Consider the following 18,910-nt stretch of genomic DNA (forward strand, 5'->3'; position numbering starts at 1 on the left):
CAAGCAATTGTTTCATACTTTTGATGTTCTCAAACTTTTTCAATCTTCACGCAATACATGAGCATGAGCCATGGACATAGCACTATATGTGGAATAGAATGGTGGTTGTGGAGAAGACAAAAAAGGAGAAGATAGTCTCACATCAACTAGGCGTATCAACGGGCTATGGAGATGCCCATTAATAGATATCAATGTGAGTGAGTAGGAATTGCCATGCAACGGATGCACTAGAGCTATAAGTATATGAAAGCTCAACAAAAGGAACTAAGTGGGTGTGCATCCAGCTCGCTTGCTCATGAAGACCTAGGGCATTTTGAGGAAGCCCATCATTGGAATATACAAGCCAAGTTCTATAATGAAAATTTCCCACTAGTACATGAAAGTGATATCATAGGAGACTCTCTATGATGAAGATCATGGTGCTACTTTGAAGAACAAGTGTGGTAAAAGGATAGTAACATTGTCCCTTCTCTCTTTTTCTCTCATTTTTTTATTTGGGTCTTTTATCCTTTTTTATGGCCTCTTTTTTTTTAGTCCGAAGTCTCATCTCGACTTGTTGGGGAATCATAGTCTCCATCATCCTTTCCTCACTTGGGACAATGCTCTAAAAAATGATGATCATCACACTTTTATTTACTTACAACTCAACAATTACAACTCAATACTTAGAACAAAATATGACTCCATGTGAATGCCTCCGGCGGTATACCGTGATATGCAATGAATCAAGAGTGACATGTATGAAAGAATTATGAACGGTGGCTTTGCCACGAATACAATGTCAACTACATGATCATGGAAAGCAATATGACAATGATGGAGTGTGTCATAATAAACTGAACGGTGGTAAGTTGCATGGCAATATATCTCGGAATGGCTATGGAAATCCTATGGTAGGTAGGTATGGTGGCTGTTTTGAGGAAGGTATATGGTGGGTGTATGATACCGGCGAAAAGTGCGCGGTATTAGAGAGGCTAGCAATGGTGGAAGGAAGAAAGTGCGTATAATCCATGGACTCAACATTAGCCATAAAGAACTCATATACTTATTGCAAAAATCTACAAGTTATCGAAGCAAAGTATTACCCGCATCATCCTAGGGGGATAGATTGGTAGGAAAAGACCATCGCTCATCCCCGACCGCCACTCATAAGGAAGACAATCAATAAATAAATCATGCTCCGACTTCATCACATAACGGTTCACCATACGTGCATGCTAAGGGAATCACAAACTTTAACACAAGTATTTCGCAAATTCAAAACTACTCAACTAGCATGACTCTAATATCACCATCTCCATATCTCAAAACAATTATCAAGTATCAAACTTCTCATAGTATTCAACACACTCATAAGATTTTTTTTACTAATCTTGAGTGCCTATCATAATTAAAGCAAATTACCACGCTGTTTTGTAGGACTATCAAAATAATCTAAGTGAATCATGAGAGAACAATAGTTTCTATAAAACAAAACCACCACCGTGCTCTAAAAGACATACGTGAAGCACTAGAGCAAAAACTATATAGCTCAAAAGATATAAGTGAAGCACATAGAGTATTCTAACAATTTCCGAATCATGTGTGTCTCTCTCAAAAGGTGTGTACTGCAAGGATTATTGTGGCAAACTAACAAATAAATACTTCAAATAATACAAGGCGCTCCAAGAAAAACACATATCATGTGGTGAATAAAAATATAGCTCCAAGTAAAGTTACCGATGGAAGTAGACGAAAGAGGGGATGCCTTCCGGGGCATCCCCAAGCTTTGGCTTTTAGGTGTCCTTAGATTAACTTGGGGTGCCATGGGCATCCCCAAGCTTAGGCTCTTTCCACTCCCTGTTTCATAATCCATCAAATCTTTCACCCAAAACTTGAAAACTTCACAACACAAAACTCAGCAGAAAATCTCGTGAGCTCCGTTAGCAAAAGAAAACAAAACACCACTTCAAGGTACTGTAATGAACTCATTCTTTATTTATATTGGTGTTAAACCTACTGTATTCCAACTTCTGTATGGTTTATAAACTATTTTACTAGCCATAGATTCATCAAAATAAGCAAACAACACACGAAAAACAGAATCTGTCAAAAACAGAACAGTCTGTAGTAATCTGTAACTAACGCAATTTTCTGGGACTCCAAAAATTGACCCAAAATAGGAAGACCTAGACAATTTTTTTATTGATCAGCAGCAATTGGGATCAATATTTTATCACGTCCTGGTGATTTTTAACAATTATTTTCGTCAACAGAAAGTTTCTGGAATTTTCAGCAAGATCAAATAACTATCATCCAAGAAGATCCTATAGGTTAAACTTGGCACAAACACTAATTAAAACATAAAAACACATGTAACCAGAGGCTAGATCAAATATTTATTCCTAAACAAAAGAAAAAATCATAAAAAACTAAAAATAAAATTGGGTTGCCTCCCAACAAGCGCTATTGTTTAACGCCCCTAGCTAGGCATAATAGCAATGATAGATCTAGGTATTGCCATCTTTGGTAGGCAATCCATAAGTGGCTCTCATAATAGATTCATAAGGTAATTTTATTTTCTTTCTAGGGAAGTGTTCCATGCCTTTCCTTAATGGAAATTGGAATCTAATATTCCTTTCCTTCGTATCAATAATTGCACCAATCGTTCTAAGGAAAGGTCTACCAAGAATAATAGGACATGAAGGATTGCAATCTATATCAAGAACAATAAAATCTACTGGCACATAATTCCTATTTGCAACAATAAGAACATCATCAATTCTTCCCATAGGTTTCTTAATGGTGGAATCCGCAAGGTGCAAGTTTAAAGAGCAATCATCAAAATCACGGAAACCTAGCAAATCGCACAGAATCTTTGGAATCGTGGAAACACTAGCACCCAAATCACACAAAGCATAGCATTCATGATCTTTAATTTTAATTTTAATAGTAGGTTCCCACTCATCATAAAGTTTTCTAGGGATAGAAACTTCCAACTCAAGTTTTTCTTCATAAGATTGCATCAAAGCATCAACGATATGTTTAGTAAGGCTTTATTTTGACTATAAGCATGTGGAGAATTTAGCACGGATTGCAACAAGGAAATACAATCTATCAAAGAGCAATTATCATAATTAAATTCCTTGAAATCCAAAATAGTGGGTTCATTAATATCTAGAGTTTTGATTTCTTCAATCCCACTTTTACCATTTTTTGCATCAAGATCTAAAAACTCCGAATTTTTGGAACGCCTTCTAGGTAGAGGTGGATCATATTCAGTCCCATCATTATCAAGATTCATATTGCAAAACAAAGATTTAATAGGGGACACATCAATAACTTTTAGATCTTCATCTTTATTTTCATAGAAACTAGAAGAACACGCTTTCAAAAAACAATCTTTCTTAGCACGCATCCTAGCGGTTCTTTCTTTGCACTCATCAATGGAAATTCTCATGGCCTTGAGAGACTCATTGATATCATGCTTAGGAGAAATTCTATCAGCGTTCCTAGCCAATTCATCAACTTTAAGCAATTTTTCTTCAAGCAAAGCATTGAAATTGTTTTGCGAATTCATAAATTCTTTAACACTAGTCTCAAATTCAGAAGGCATCTTATTAAAATTTCCATAATAATTGTTGTAGGAATTACCATAATTATTAGAGGAATTACTAGGATACGGCCTTGGATTAAAGTTTCCTCTATACGCGTTGTTACCAAAATTATTCCGACCAACAAAATTCACATCCATAGTTTCATTATTATTCTCAATCAAAGTAGACAAAGGCATATCATTAGGATCAGAAGAAACACTTTTATTAGCAAATAATTTCATAAGTTCATCCATCTTTCCACTCAAAACATTAATTTCTTCTATCATGCACTTTTTATTAGTGGATTTTTCGGTGTGCCATTGAGAATAATTAACCATAATATTATCTAGGAGTTTAGTAGCTTCTCCTAAAGTGATTTCCATAAAAGTGCCTCCCGCGGCCGAATCTAAAAGATTTCTAGAAGAAAAATTCAATCCGGCATAAATTTTTTGTATAATCATCCACAAATTCAAACCATGAGTAGGGCAATTACGTATCATTAATTTCATCCTCTCGCAAGCTTGTGCAACATGTTCATGATCAAGTTGCTTAAAATTCATAATATCGTTTCTAAGAGAGATGATCTTAGCGGGAGGAAAATACTTAGAGATAAAAGCATCTTTGCACTTATTTCAAGAATCACTACTATTTTTAGGCAAAGACAAAAACCAAGCTTTAGCACGATCTCTAAGCGAAAAAGGAAATAGCTTCAATTTAACAATATCATTGTCCACATCTTTCTTCTTTTGCATATCACACAAATCAACGAAGTTGCCATGTCTAGGAATGCTTGAAGCTTCAAAGATTTCCTATAATACAACATGCCTCTAACTATTCACAATAAGAAAAACCTCCATACTGCAATATCAAACATGAATTGAAATTAACAATCTAGCAAAAAAACATGACAGATGCAGTCTTGGTCATTTTTCCTTTTGTGACATCCCCTAAAAAAAGTAAAAACAATGTTGTTCGTATTTTACCAGAGATACACTGAGCTGGGACAAATCGGTCTGAAATAAAATATGATGGCTTCGGAGGATTCGGAAGGGAAGAAATTTGCTTTCTTCCAACATATATGGTCTGCTGAACTAAACTTCGTTTCAGCGGGCTTTGGCAAAAATCTGTAACTGCAAACATCAACTTGTGTGCCCTTCCTACGTCAAACTTTAAACCTGAGATCAGTGTACTTTATGAGTGTTAAGTGTACTTTCTAAATAGCAGAGAAACCATAACATCTAAGCACAACCCAGCAACTTGTACAAGCTAACATCAAATCTGAAAGAAGAAATGTCGAGAACAGGTGAAGGTACCATGATCCACGACTGAGCAAAGTTATCTATTATCCTCGGTGAATATCATAAATTAGGATCAACTACGCTGAAGAACAAACGGGAAAGGAACCTAGAAAGATCTTTTGCCGGTAGAATATAACTGATACACTATCCTCATTCTCGAGATCAAGGTCGTTTCTTGAATTGCAGTTTCCTCACTGTAGTATGGGGTCATTACACTGCGAAGAACAAAGTGTCATATGAATCATTTAGAGCCCAATCTTTTTCACTGAAACTCTTATGATCACATAACGAATTTAAACATAAGGTTTATTAGATATTTGTTGTTGTGAACAGATAATATATTTCTGGTGTTGACAATGTTTTGATTATGGATGCACTTCAAGATGGGTGGCACAGATTCTGTTGTACAGGCCTCCACCTGGAATTTCATCACTTGTTATTTTTGTTTTAGAATGTCTAGGTGCATTTTTCCTTTAAGGTGGAAACAGATGTACTTGTATAAGCAACAAGAATACAAAGCGCCACTGCCATACATTGTGGAAGTTCAGTGCTTCTGTTTACAAAATCTGCTTCCCAAAACAGAAGGTTTATAATTTTTTATTACAATCAAGCGGACATGAGCTGATGAGTACAGATGTAGACATGTACTGAGAGCAGCACCCTTTCAAAAGTGGATCATTTACATGTTGGATAGTTTGATGGTCTGAAATTAATGGTCGTGTTTCAGAATTGTTATCGAATAGTAGGGGATATATATTAACTTCTGAAATTAGTGGCTGTTTGTCAGAACTGTTATCGAATAACAGAGCACATATATTAACTTCAATAAGTGGACTAATATCTTTGGATTCGCTGTGAGGAAAGATTACCAAAACAAAACAGAAGTGAGTGCGACGACCCAGATGAGGGCGCTCTTGAGCCTCTTCCCGACCGACCTAGATGCAGGAGCAGAACACGGCGGATCTAATCAGCCAACCAATAAAGCCGAGGCAGGTAGAGGAAGTAAGGGAGGAAGAAGACTGACTTGTCCTGGTCGCCCTCGTAGTTAGAACATGGCGAACAGGATGACGAGGAAGACGAGGACAGCGTCGAGGATGTAGACGACGAGCCAGAGCGTGTTCATGGGCAGGATCAAGCATGGGCAGGATAAGGGCGCAGGCCCCGTTGTAGGCGGCGTGCTTGCAGGCCTGGCGGTTGGCGACGTCGGCGGGGAGCATGAGGATGGAGAGGACGGCGACGGTGATGCCGAGCACGATGACGAGCTTGAGGAAGTAGGCCTGGTTGGCATCATCCGGGTGCTGGTAGTTGACGAGCAGGTAGACGCTGACGAGGAGCACCAGGATGCTGACCACCGCCGCCACGATCACTAGCGCCACGTTAAAAACCCCATCTCCTCGGGGCTCCGGTCCCGGTTCCGGCCCGCCGCCTCGCCCCCGTTGGTCGGTCAGATCTCTCTGTCCCTAGAGGTGGGGGGATACAGGCTAGGGTTTGGGCGTGGGCGGGGAATAGGCTGCTATGGTGCCGGCAGCGGGGCGTGGAGGAGAGAAGGATTAGGAGGAATAATTCACCACACTTTGATTAAGCTCTCGGCTGGGTCTTATGTACAGATTACAGGGCCAGCCAGGGAGATCATGGGGTGATCCACTACCTGGGATCGTGCGCCACGATCATATACACACACGCTACACCTAGTGTCTACGCAACTACGGTATAGCAGTACAGTACAGTCTAACACACACACACACCCCCCCCCCCCCCCCCCCCCCCCCCCCCCCCCGCAGTCGTGACGTCGGCGGCGGCGACGCAAAGACTGGACCGGAACTCAGAGAAAACATCCGATGGCAGGCCTTTGGTCATGATGTCCGCGAGTTGTTGGCGCGTGGGGATGTGTAGAACACGGAAGTGGCCGAGGGCGACGCGCTCCCACACGAAATGGATGTCCAGCTCCACATGCTTAGTGCGGCGATGATGCACCGGATTGGCTGACAGGTAGACTGCGGACACATTGTCACAGTACACCAGTGCCGCCTTGGTCACTGGAGTGGAGAGCTCGCCGAGAAGCTGGCGGAGCCAGATGCATTCAACGACCGCGTTGGCGACGCCGCGGTATTCAGCTTCGGCGCCGGAGCGCGATACGGTCGCCTGGCGCTTGGAGGACCAGGAGACGAGAGCATCGCCGAGGAAGACGCAGAAGCCCGACGTGGAGCGTCGGGTGTCGGGGCAGCCGGCCCAGTCCGCGTCGGTGAACGCACGGACGTCGAGCGTGGTCGAGGCGCGAAGATGAAGCCCGAGTGCGCAGGTGCCCTTCACGTACCGGAGCACGCGCTTGACGAGCGCGAGGTGGCATTCGCGCGGGTCATGCATGTGCAAGCAGATTTGCTGGACGGCGTAGGCGATCTCTGGACGCGTGATGGTGAGGTACTGCAGGGCCCCGGCGATGCTCCGATAGGCCGAGGGGTCGTCGACGCAGGGCCCATCGGCTGAGGGGAGTTTGCTCTTCGTGTCGATGGGTGTCGGGGAAGGGCGGCAGGTGTCCATGCCGGCGCGTTCCAGGAGTTCGTTGGCATATTGTTGTTGCGACAGGAAGAAGCCAGCTCGGGTGCGGGTGACGCGGATGCCGAGGAAGAAGGCGAGCGAGCCCAGGTCCTTCATGGCGAATTCGCCTGTGAGGCGCTGGATGACATGGTGAAGCACGCGTGACGAGGACGCGGTGAGCACGATGTCGTCGATGTAGAGGAGGAGGAACGCCATGTCGTTGCCGTGCCGGAAGGTGAACAGCGACGAGTCCGAACGCGTAGCTGCGAAGCCAATGGAGCGGACGAAGCCGGCGAAGCGGAGGAACCAGGCACGGGGCGCCTGCTTGAGCCCGTACAAGGACTTGGAGAGGCGGCAGACGTGCTCTGGTTTGTCGGGGTCGACGAATCCGGCGGGCTGGAGGCAGTAGACTTCCTCCTCCTAGTTGCCGTGGAGGAATGCGTTGGAGACGTCGAGGTGGTGCACCGGCCAGCCGCGCGACGCCGCCATAGTGAGCACCATGTGGATCGTCGCTGGCTTGACGACGGGGGAGAACGTCTCGCCGTAGTCAAGGCCGGCACGCTGATGAAAGCCCCGCACGACCCAGCGTGCTTTGTAGCGGGCCAGCGCGCCGTCGGTGTCGTTTTTGTGCTTGAAGATCCACTTCCCTGTGATCAGGTTGGCGCCGGGGGGGCGGGGCACCAGCTCCCACGTGCGATTGCGCACGAGCGCATCGTACTCAGCACGCATGGCACCGAGCCAGTTCGGGTCGTGAACAGCAGCGCGAACCGAACGCGGCACCGGCGACACCGATGATGAGGTAGAGGCGGTGGTCGCGTCGTAGTAGCGCGGGTTGGGGCGGAAGATGCCGCGCTGGGCACGCGTGACCATGGGCACAGGAGGCGCCGGTGCGCGGGGCGCCGCTGGTGGCGCGCTCGGAGACGAGCTGTCGGAGGAGCCACTGGCGGAGTTGTCGGAGGAGCCGCTGGCGGAGGCAAAGACAGGCGGACCAGGCGCGGATGGGCACGTCGAGGACGGAGCAGAGCCGCCATCGGAAGCGCCCGCAGCGCACCGCGAGCTAACGCGGCGCGCCCCGCTGGTTGGCGATGATGAGCGGGGCAGGCTGGTGATGGAGATCGGGCGCGCCGGCAGCACGGGTGAGATGCTGCTGTCAGGCACCGGTGGAAGCGCAGGCAGCGCAGGAGGCCGGACGACGAGCGGGATCTGCAGGGTAGAGGGTATGACGGGTGGCGTAGGCGACGGGGAAGAGGATGCGAACGGGAAAACGTGTTCGTGGAAGAGAACGTGGCGAGACGTGAGGACACGGCGAGAGGTGAGGTCAAAGCAGCGAAAACCACGATGATCGGGAGGGTACCCGAGGAAGACGCAGGCGATAGAACGTGGCTCGAGCTTATGGCGGGTGGTGGCGGTGACGTTCGGATAGCAGAGGCATCCAAAGACGCGGAGCTGCGAGTAATTTGTGCGACGCCGAGCAGGAGTTCATGCGGAGTGCAGGGCGCCGAGGCGCGGCAGGGCCGACGATTGAGCAGGTAGGTCGAGGTGTTGAGAGCCTCTGCCCAGAAGCGAGCGGGCATGTGCGCATGACAGAGAAGCACACGAACGCCGTCGTTGATCGTGCGGAGAACTCGCTCGTCCTTGCCGTTCTGCTGACTGGTGTATGGGCAGGTGAGACGGAAGTGTGTGCCGTGGCGAGCAAGCAGAGAGCGCACAGCTGCGCTGTCGAATTCACGACCATTGCCCGTTTGCAGTGCAAGTATGGGTAACTGAAACTGAGTCTGAACATAGGCAAAGAAATCAACAAGTATGGGAAGAACTTCAGACATGTGTTTCAGAGGGAAAGTCCAGACATAGTGACTGAAATCATCTAGTACAACTAAGTAAAACTGATAGCCGGATATGCTTACAACGGGAGCGGTCCATACATCAAGGTGTAAAAGCTGGAAAGGAAAGAAACTAGCAGTGGTGGATGTCTGAAACGGGAGCCAGGTGTGTTTGCCAACACGACAGGCATGACAGACAGGCGGATCACGGCAGAACTCCAGGGACTGATCGGCAGCAACGGTGCGGAGTGCGGCAGCCCCTGGGTGGCCGAGACGTTGATGCCACAGGTCGGTCGTGGCGGCGCCGGCGAAGATGCCCGGGGAATGGACGGATGGCCGCACCACGGGATAGAGATCGCCGTCGGAGTCACATCGGAGAATCACTACCCTGGTTCGTAGGTCCTTGACAGAGAAACCACGAGCGTCAAATTCAACAGAAACGGGGTAGGAACGACAAAGCTGCCGAACTGAAAGTAGGTTTTTGACGAGAGATGGAGAGACGAGAACGTTGCGGAGAGGAATGGGGGAAGTGCTGGTGATCAGCGCGCCCGTGCCAACGTGGGTGATGGGCAGGCGGTCACCACTGCCCACGATGATAGATGCAGCAGTAGAGGACGGGCGAGTGGAGAGGAGATTACCAGGGGAGGACGTCATGTGCGCCGCGGCGCCGGAGTCGAGGTACCACTCCGGTGCGCTGCCAGAGGAGGAAGGGCTGGCCGAGGCGCTGTGGAGGGCGGCCTGGAGCGAGGCCATGTCCCATGGCTGGTGGGTTGCAGTCGACGAGCTGGCGCCGGGGTGCCCGTAGCCTGACAGGACGCCGGAGACGGGTGGAGTGACGCCGTAGCCGGGGAGGGTAGCGCCGTAGCCGTATGGTGCAGCCGGCGACGGGGCGGCGAACATGGCCTGCTGGTACGGCGTACCAGGGCGGGGGCCGAGCACTTCAGCTCCAGCCGCGCGCCAAGGCATCGGCCAAGCCTGGACCATGCCGGTCCATGCGTTGGTGCCGGGTGCAGGCGTGGGGTACGCTGGGGGAGGGCGGGGAGCCTGGGAGGACGGCGTGGGCGGGCCACCAATGCCGTTGCCACGTCTGCGGCGGCGTCCGCGCCCACGCCCTTGGTTGGTGTTGCTGGGCGGGGGTGTGGGTGGTGTAGGAGAGCCGCCACGCCCGGCGACGAGAGCGTGCGCAGACTGCTGGCGAGTGGTCGACTGCTCTGCTCGGTGTTCCTCAAGCAGGACGAAGGAGCGCACCTGCAGGAACGACGGGAGCGGGACCTGCGAGGTGATGTGAGGGATGGTGGAGTGGAACTGCCGGTTCAGACCGCGGAGTAGGTTGAAGACCTGCCGCGAGTCGGTTACTGGCTGCCCGAGGTGGCGGAGTTGATCCGTGAACGACTTCATCTTGGTGCAGTACGCCATGATCGACATGTCGCCCTGAACGACAGCGTGGTACTCGGCGTCGAGGTAGACAGCGCGAGCGAGGTGGTTGTCGCGGAAGATTCCATCGACCGCAGTCCAGACGGCCAGAGCAGTGTCGTCCGGATGCATGACGGCGTCGAGCAGGTCCGGCGATATGGTGGTGTAGAACCAGTGGACGACGACGTGATCAGCCATGCCCCACTCGGGATCATCGTGGCGGTGGATGGCCGTGGCGTCGACGTGAGTGCGGAGGCCGAACATGCCGATGACGGTGTCGAAGTGGCGGCGCCACTGCGTGTAGTTGCCGGCGAGAAGGTCGAGGGTGACCGGGACATGACGACGGATGTCCACGGTCTGCAGGATCGCGGAGGCGACAGGTGCTGTAGGAGGAGGAGGAGGGATGACGGGCACCGCGGGCGCGACAGGTGCTGGAGCTGGCGGTGCGTTGGCCAGGGGGACAGCGTTGAGGACGCCGTCGGCGCCGTGCTGCGAGGAGCGAGGGGACACGATGGGGTTGTCATCCATGGCGGCGGAAGCGGGACTGGCGACCTGCGCGAAGGGATTGAGCAGGTCGGGGGAGTCTGATACCATATAGGAGAGAAGGATTAGGAGGAATAATTCACCACACTTTGATTAAGCTCTCGATTGGGTCTTATGTACAGATTACAGGGCCAGGGAGATCACTGGTTGATCCACTACCTGGGATCGTGCGCCAGGATCACTATATGCGTGCGCCACGATTATATACACACATGCTACAACTAGTGTCTACGCAACTACGGTATAGCAGTACAATACAGTCTAACAGGGCGGCCACCGGCGGGGAGGGCGGGATCCACGCGGGGTGGCGGGATTTGGGCAGGCGGTGGGCTCGGGGGAGGGCGGTGGCAGCGAAGCAGCAAGGAGGGGCTGGAGGAGATGAAACGAAAGAGGTCGCGTGACACAGCGACAGCGTTGTCCAATCCCCGCGCTGCCGATTTAAAAAAAAGGTAATGATAACTCCCGAACGTTCGGGAGTTAAGCATGGCAACCCGAACGGGTTTAGATGGCAAGTTTAGTTTGCGTGAGATTAGAGAAACATGGCAATTTTCTGACAAAAGAAATGAAAAAGGATGAAGTTGCCGTCCCCTATCAACTAAAGTTGCCATTCCCTATGAACTAAAGTTGCCATGTAAAAACGTTCGGGACAAAATGCTCAAAATCCGAACGTTCGGAAGTTACTGGATTCAAAAAAATCACCTTGCTGCCAATCGCTGGCCCGTTTCTTTTTTCGCCCAATCGCCAGGTGATGACGTGGCTATCGCGGGAAGGCGCCCTTGATGCGTAGTCGAATGGTTTTAATTAATAGGAAGCGAGTGCTTACTCTAGTTACTGAATTATGTACACCAAATAAAGCCATTTACACGTAGTTAATGACAAAAAAAGTTGATGTTTGCTACGCAAATGTGTAGTACAAATTAAGAAGTGCAAGATAAAAAAAATGCTGGTCCTTGATTCGTTGTTGATCGTCAGCATGCCATCATCAATTTGTAGTTAATTATCATACAAATTGGCTCTTTCATAGAGTTGGAGGCTAGCTCCTTTGATCAGCACGCGCTTAAACACAAACAGCACGTATATGTTTTGTCTCCGGAGTTCAATTCCTCATCGGCCAGTAAAAATGGCCCGACCAGGTAGAGGAAAAGGCATGTTTGTTAGTACGCCTGGAGGAAATGCCTTTGATTAGGGCATCTTCAACAGCAACCAGTAAATTTCCTCCCGCGTTCGTTCACGGATAGGGGATCAGTCCGCGGATACGAATACAGGAATCATCCATCCAACGCTGTCCGCGTATATTTCAAACACATTTTTTTTAAAAAAATAGGATGAAATTCATGCAAACACAATGGATTTCATACAAACCGGACAAAAATGTTTACATTTTGGACATATTTTTTTTTACTAAAAACTCTACAGCCGGCGCCGGCGAATATCCACTCCGGCGACATGGATACCCTTGACTAGTCTACTGCCGGCCGCAGCGGATCTCCAATGTCGTCCCCATGTCCGGCAGCTATGAGCCCTAGAGGTATATGCTTCAGCGCAAAGAGCGGCTCGCCTCCCTACCGCTCATCGGAGTGGAACAACCAGCTGATGCTTCTGCCGATGGAAAGGGTCCCTACGCTACACGGATTAGAGTTGGTTTTGGGCTGGGAACGGCGGTGGCCTGCCAGAGGGCAAGACACCGACTGTGTATGCTGGTGTCACCTGGTGTGGCATTCGTGGGACCCAAGCGGCAGCGCCTCCTCGATGATGGCGGCGAGCGCGGACGTGTTGGACACCACCTCGTCGATGTCCGTGCAGCCCGCTTCTTTCTCTATAGGAAGGACGCGGTTACGCTCGCGTTGACATCGGATGACTCGGTCACATGCACGGGAGGGGCGGTACGACATGGCATCGCCAATGGCAGCCATGATGCCCGCACCACCGTGCTCCCTCCCAGTGCCGACCTGGAGCAACTTGCCACTCCTCGGCTCGTGACCGGTGGGCTTGACGGGCCACCTAGCCATTTTTTATGCCAGACAACTCTTCTTCCTGCTCGTCAGATGTCATGGATAAAACTGTTTAAGGAGGAAAATGATGAGTGGACGTGTGATGCGGTTCTTGCCCAACATCGACATTGTTTAAATAGCGAGGGGACACGAGAGGAGCCAACCGGCGTTCTGTTTAATGCCAACCGGCTCGCGAACGAACATGTGGCCGGAGTAATTATCCTGGCACACACGAGGGTTTAATGGTGGAAGGCGGGCAGTCTGCAGGAATGAGGCGAGGATGTGTGCTTAGCCGGCGTGCAGCAGGCGGTGCCCTCGGCCGGCGTGCTTCTTCCATTGCGGAGGCAGTGAAAGGTCGCGTCCGCTCTGCAGCGCATGAATGCGGGCAGCTGGCGCAGAGCGGGAACGCGTGTGGGCGAGGGAGGAGGGGGTTTGGGCGGGTGGCCAGAAGAGGTCGTGGGTGTTGTCCGAACGCCTGCAAAGCCCCCCTCCATGTTTGTCTCCAGTTTGCGGGAGAAAGTACGTCCGGACCGTCTCCAATGGACCAATACAGGCCCGCATTGGATGGCACAACACGTCCGGACCATGTGGTCCGGATGGTTGTGGACAGTTTAATTGAGGGTCGGCGTTGGAGATGCCTTAGAGTTTATGAATCCATTGTGTTTTTCTAATCATAAAAAAGCACTTACAATAAGTTATAAGGAAAGACACGTTTATATGTTAGGTTCAGACTCCAGCTTTCGTTTTACATATGCTTTATTCATCCGACTGATTCCAATAGAGTGAGCCTAGCGTTGTTTTTCTGGAAACTCGCGGGATAAGGAGACATGCATACACATTCTTTCAAGCAAATCACATCCATTTTTTTAACTCATTTTTCTTCTTTTAATAATATAATAGGTCATTTATATTTTTTATCTAAAACAGTTGACGTGTAATTTATATTGTAATCTGAGGATAATGTTTGGATTTATTTTATTATTATTTGAATTTGATCCAAAAGATAAATAATGAGTAGAGGTCATGTCAACTTTTCTGAGAACTTTGCTAATCAAAATATAAATTGTATTTAAAAACATCTATTTTTTAGCACGCATGAAAAACATAACACGTATCTTTTCACACATAATGAACGGTTGTCATAAGAACTCATGCCATGCCACAACCTCCCTCCGACCCTGCCAACATTGTTGCAGCTGCACTCGCAAGCCTTAGCGTAGATGATAATTTATACAATTTGCGTAAAACAAAATAAGATCTACAAATGAATAGAAGCTAGAACGTACATTGGCATGCACACACATTGCAAGCCATACTAAGCTGATAAGTGTTAATAACTTGTACAACATATACAACACTTAAGACAAGTAAAAGCAATTTGATGAGTCATGGTCTATCAAAGCCACATTACTAGTCTAATCCATCTTAACAGGTCACACATGATTAAAATCTTGTTTGTGTGCAAGTCAAGCTTATCTAGTTTACATGTAACAACTTGTAGAACATTACAAAATTTATGTTTGCTAATAACTTCTAGAACACTACAACACTTGACATGTAAAAGGAATTTGATGAGTCATGGCCTACTAAAGCAAGTTATATTACTAGTCTTATCTACCTTTACAGGCCACACAAGATTACAAACCAAGTTCTGTGCCAGCCATGCTTATCTAGTTTATGCGTAACAATTTGCAGAAAATTACAAACTTAGTTTCAGAAAAATAGGCAATCTAGATTAGTGTTTGAGCTGTAAAGTGAATAAAATGAGTCATGCGTGTTATCACACCTTTTTGGTTGTGGAATGATAGTGCAACAACAAGGAACTTTAATGACCAGTTCAAGAATACACTTATAAGTAGTGCCACCGAACACAACATACCAAATTATGATTTTGAGAAGCATCCAAGCACTTCCACACAAGAAAATGCCAATTGTGAAAGAGATCATGCCATGGCAGCTATAAATAGGCCCGTAGCATGAAGATCATCCTTCCTCATCCATCATTCTCATAAGTAGAGCGCATCATTTAAGCCAAGCAAGCAGTGCTCAATACAAATCCACCATGAAGACCTTTCTCATCCTTGCCCTCCTTGCTATTGTAGCAACCACCGCCACAATTGCAGTTAGAGTTCCAGTGCCACATTTGCAGCCACAAAATCCATCTCAGCAACAACCACAAGAGCAAGTTCCATTGGTACAACAACAACAATTTCCAGGGCAGCAACAACCATTTCCACCACAACAGCCATATCCGCAGCCGCAACCATTTCCATCACAACAACCATATCTGCAGCTGCAACCATTTCCGCAGCCGCAACTACCATATCCGCAGCCGCAACTACCATATCCGCAGCCGCAACCATTTCGACCACAACAACCATATCCACAACCGCAACCACAGTATTCGCAACCACAACAACCAATTTCGCAGCAGCAGCAACAACAACAACAACAACAACAACAGATCCTTCAACAAATTTTGCAACAACAACTGATTCCATGCAGGGATGTTGTATTGCAACAACACAGCATAGCGCATGGAGGCTCACAAGTTTTGCAACAAAGTACTTACCAGCTGGTGCAACAATTGTGTTGTCAGCAGCTGTGGCAGATCCCCGAGCAGTCGCGGTGCCAAGCCATCCACAATGTTGTTCATGCTATTATTCTGCATCAACAACAACAACAACAACAACAACCGTTGAGCCAGGTCTCCTTCCAACAGCCTCAACAACAATATCCATCAAGCCAGGGCTCCTTCCAGCCATCTCAGCAAAACCCACAGGCCCAGGGCTCTGTCCAGCCTCAACAACTGCCCCAGTTTGAGGAAATAAGGAACCTAGCGCTAGAGACGCTACCTGCAATGTGCAATGTCTATATCCCTCCATATTGCACCATTGCTCCAGTTGGCATCTTCGGTACTAACTGAGAAGAGAAGAACTCTAGTAGTAGATATATGATACACCGTTTTCTTAGTCCATGGTTTGGTCGTTGTAGCGGTGAAAAAATAAAGTGACATGCACTATCATGTAAGAACCCGAACTATACTAGTTCAAACATGGGAATAAAAGACAAACACATGTCTTGTCTACATATGATTGTTTGTTTGAGTTCCACTCATGTGCCCACTCACAAGTTCACCCCTAATTATATATATTATGCATTAAGTAGATATTTATGTTGCATTAATCTAAAGATAACAAAATGAGTCTGAAATTTGACTTAAATTGAAGTATTTCCTTGGACTTTCAAATGGAGTATTATTAAAGTAGTAAGGACTATCAACATCCTTGGCTTGCCCTTGATCAATTATTTCCAGAGAAGCATTCAATTCATCAATCAATTACATTGATTTTTGTGGATAGTACTTCTCCTCAACATGAGTATATTGATCGCGGCTACTCCAAATAGGCATGAATGAGGTACCGGTGCTCTGGAGCACTGGTACCTAACTGCTTCTCATGTGAAGGGGTGCGGGCGCGGGAGAGGTGTTTTTGGTGGGCCAGGGGAGTAAGAAGCGGCCGTGGCAGCGGTCCAGACGCCCACAAAGCCCCGTAGTTTGTTTTTGGTTTACAGGAAAATGCACATCCAGACCGGCCTGCGGGCCGATATAGGACCGTATTGGATGGCAAAACATGTCCGGATGGTCGCGAGCGGTTTAAGGGTTAGCTTTTGTAACGCCCGGTTAGTTATGCTATGGTAATTCCCTGCTAATGATATCACGTCAGCACGATTACTGTTGTTAACCTCACAATGATTCAATCCCATTCAAATTCAAATTTAAAATAAAGGCAAAAATCAAAAGTTTCAAACATTAAAACTAAAATCTTCGAGAGGTGAAAAATAATGCATAAGTAATTATGGTGGAGCAACCACACTTTTATAAAATGTTTAAATACTCTAAAAATAATAAAACAGTGGCTTAAACTATTATTTAAATGCTTTTAAAATAGTAAAAATGTTCTAACTAAATTAATTGGGTACCAAACTTTTGGTGGCAGTGGTATATTTAGTAGAACTAATTTAGATGCTAATAAAACATAAAAGGAAAGACAAAACAAATAAAAGTAAAAGGGGGCAACCCCTCGCTGGGCCTCGGCCAAGCTGGCCACTGGGCTAGCTAGGTTGGCCCAACCGCCTCCCTTAACCCCCCACTCCCCATCGAACCCTAGACCGATCGCCCCACTTCCCCCACACCCCCTCGTCAGCCTCCCCACCTCTCGATCCCATCTGGATCGGGGAGGGGATCGCCCCCATCGACCCCGTCGCGGTCGCTGGATCGCCCGCTCGCCCATCGCCCGCCGGTGTCGCCAGACCTCCTCCCCGTCGCACGTCTCCGGCTCTCCTCCCCTCTCGCTCCTCTTCCCCGACCCGATATGGATCGGGAAGGGCCAATGAGCCAAACGCCCCCCTCCATCGACGCTGTGCTCCAGCACCGCCGCCCGAAGACCTCGCCATCGCCGGACCTCGCGTCGCCTCCTCGTATCCCTCCCCGACTCGCCTCCTCAAGCCACGCCGACCCCCTTCTCGGCAACGCTGTGAGCTGCCCCGTTTCCCTCCTTCTCTTTCCACCGTGTTCACCGCGCCGCCTGCCGTGCCCCTCGCCGCGCGCACGCCCACCACCGTGCCAGCCCCTGCTCCGAGCCCTCTCCTGCACGCTTGTGCGCGCATGACCCTAGCCGCGCCCACGCCGTGATCCCCTTGTCCCGCCCGCCTTCGTCCCGCGCTCGCCGCGGCCCCCATGCTCCCATGCGCCCTCTTTTGGGGGCGTCGGCTGCCCCTGTCCCGCAGCTCGCTGGCATGCGTCCCCGCCCGCGCCTCGCCACCGCTCTACTGCTACGCTACTATTGCGCTGTGGCCGCCGCCACTTCCCGCTGCTCTGCCAGCGCCAAAGCTCCCGGTTGGCCCTGCCGCTGCTCGCTTTTAACCGCCGGCCTAAGCGGCCTAACCTCCCCCCTCGCTAATGAACCCCCACCGACCCGCTGACACCGGGACCCACATCCCCTAATTAACCATTTAATAAATTAAAACTCTTAAATTAACATTAGTGTATGACATGTGGGTCCCCTATTAATTAAACTGATTTAATTAAAATCTATTAACTTTGAGTCTATGACATATGGGCCCCACTAAACATTTGACCAGTCAACGGTCCAGTCAAATGCTGACCGGACAGTTGACCAGAGGGCCCCGCCAGTCAGCCAATGTGCTGTTCTGCTGGGTACCTTTCTAAGTACACCTAGCATTTTACATTTACAATATTTGTTTTAAAATAAATTAGAATAATTTCAAAAAAATATTAAATTTTTTAAAATTAAAATAAAATAATCCATAACTCGGATGAAATTACTTTATACATGGAAGTTGCTCAAAAAACGAGACGAATTCGAATACACAGTCCGTTTGTCTGCCACGCGTCCCTAGCATAGCGAACATGCAACCATCCCCCTCCGGTTCGACTCTCCGAAAAATTATTATTGCACATGCCCGCTAAGAGGTTGGCTGTATATGACATGACAACTTCTTATAGCCGACCCTTGGCTGTAATATTAACCATGCTCTTAGTGAGGTAGCTAGTATATCATAGACGACTAGCTAGTATTCGACTAGCCAAAGTGGGAGTAACTTCAGCAGTAACATCGACTCCAACTCAGCAAACTTGCTTATGTGGGAGTAAACCCTGCCTAATGCAAAATACAATCCCAGTCGTAATTTTTTCAGGAAACGTGTGGGATCCC

General features: G+C 48.3%; 1 protein-coding gene across 1 annotated transcript; it reads left to right on the top strand.

Moving 5' to 3' along the window:
- The first annotated feature begins 15,157 nt into the window (after positions 1 to 15,157).
- Positions 15,158 to 16,265, top strand: LOC141025508 (alpha/beta-gliadin MM1-like). Its single transcript, XM_073500889.1, has one exon. The coding sequence runs from the start codon at positions 15,238 to 15,240 to the stop codon at positions 16,099 to 16,101; it is 864 nt and encodes a 287-aa protein (XP_073356990.1). The 5' UTR covers positions 15,158 to 15,237; the 3' UTR covers positions 16,102 to 16,265.
- The last annotated feature ends 2,645 nt before the right edge of the window (positions 16,266 to 18,910 follow it).

The sequence above is a fragment of the Aegilops tauschii genome, chromosome 6 (genome assembly GCF_002575655.3).
Source record: "Aegilops tauschii subsp. strangulata cultivar AL8/78 chromosome 6, Aet v6.0, whole genome shotgun sequence".
NCBI lineage: Eukaryota > Viridiplantae > Streptophyta > Magnoliopsida > Poales > Poaceae > Aegilops > Aegilops tauschii.

Excerpts from the sequence above, each read along its gene's own strand:
- LOC141025508 (XM_073500889.1), top strand. The coding sequence starts at position 15,238 with ATGAAGACCTTTCTCATCCTTGCCCTCCTTGCTATTGTAGCAACCACC.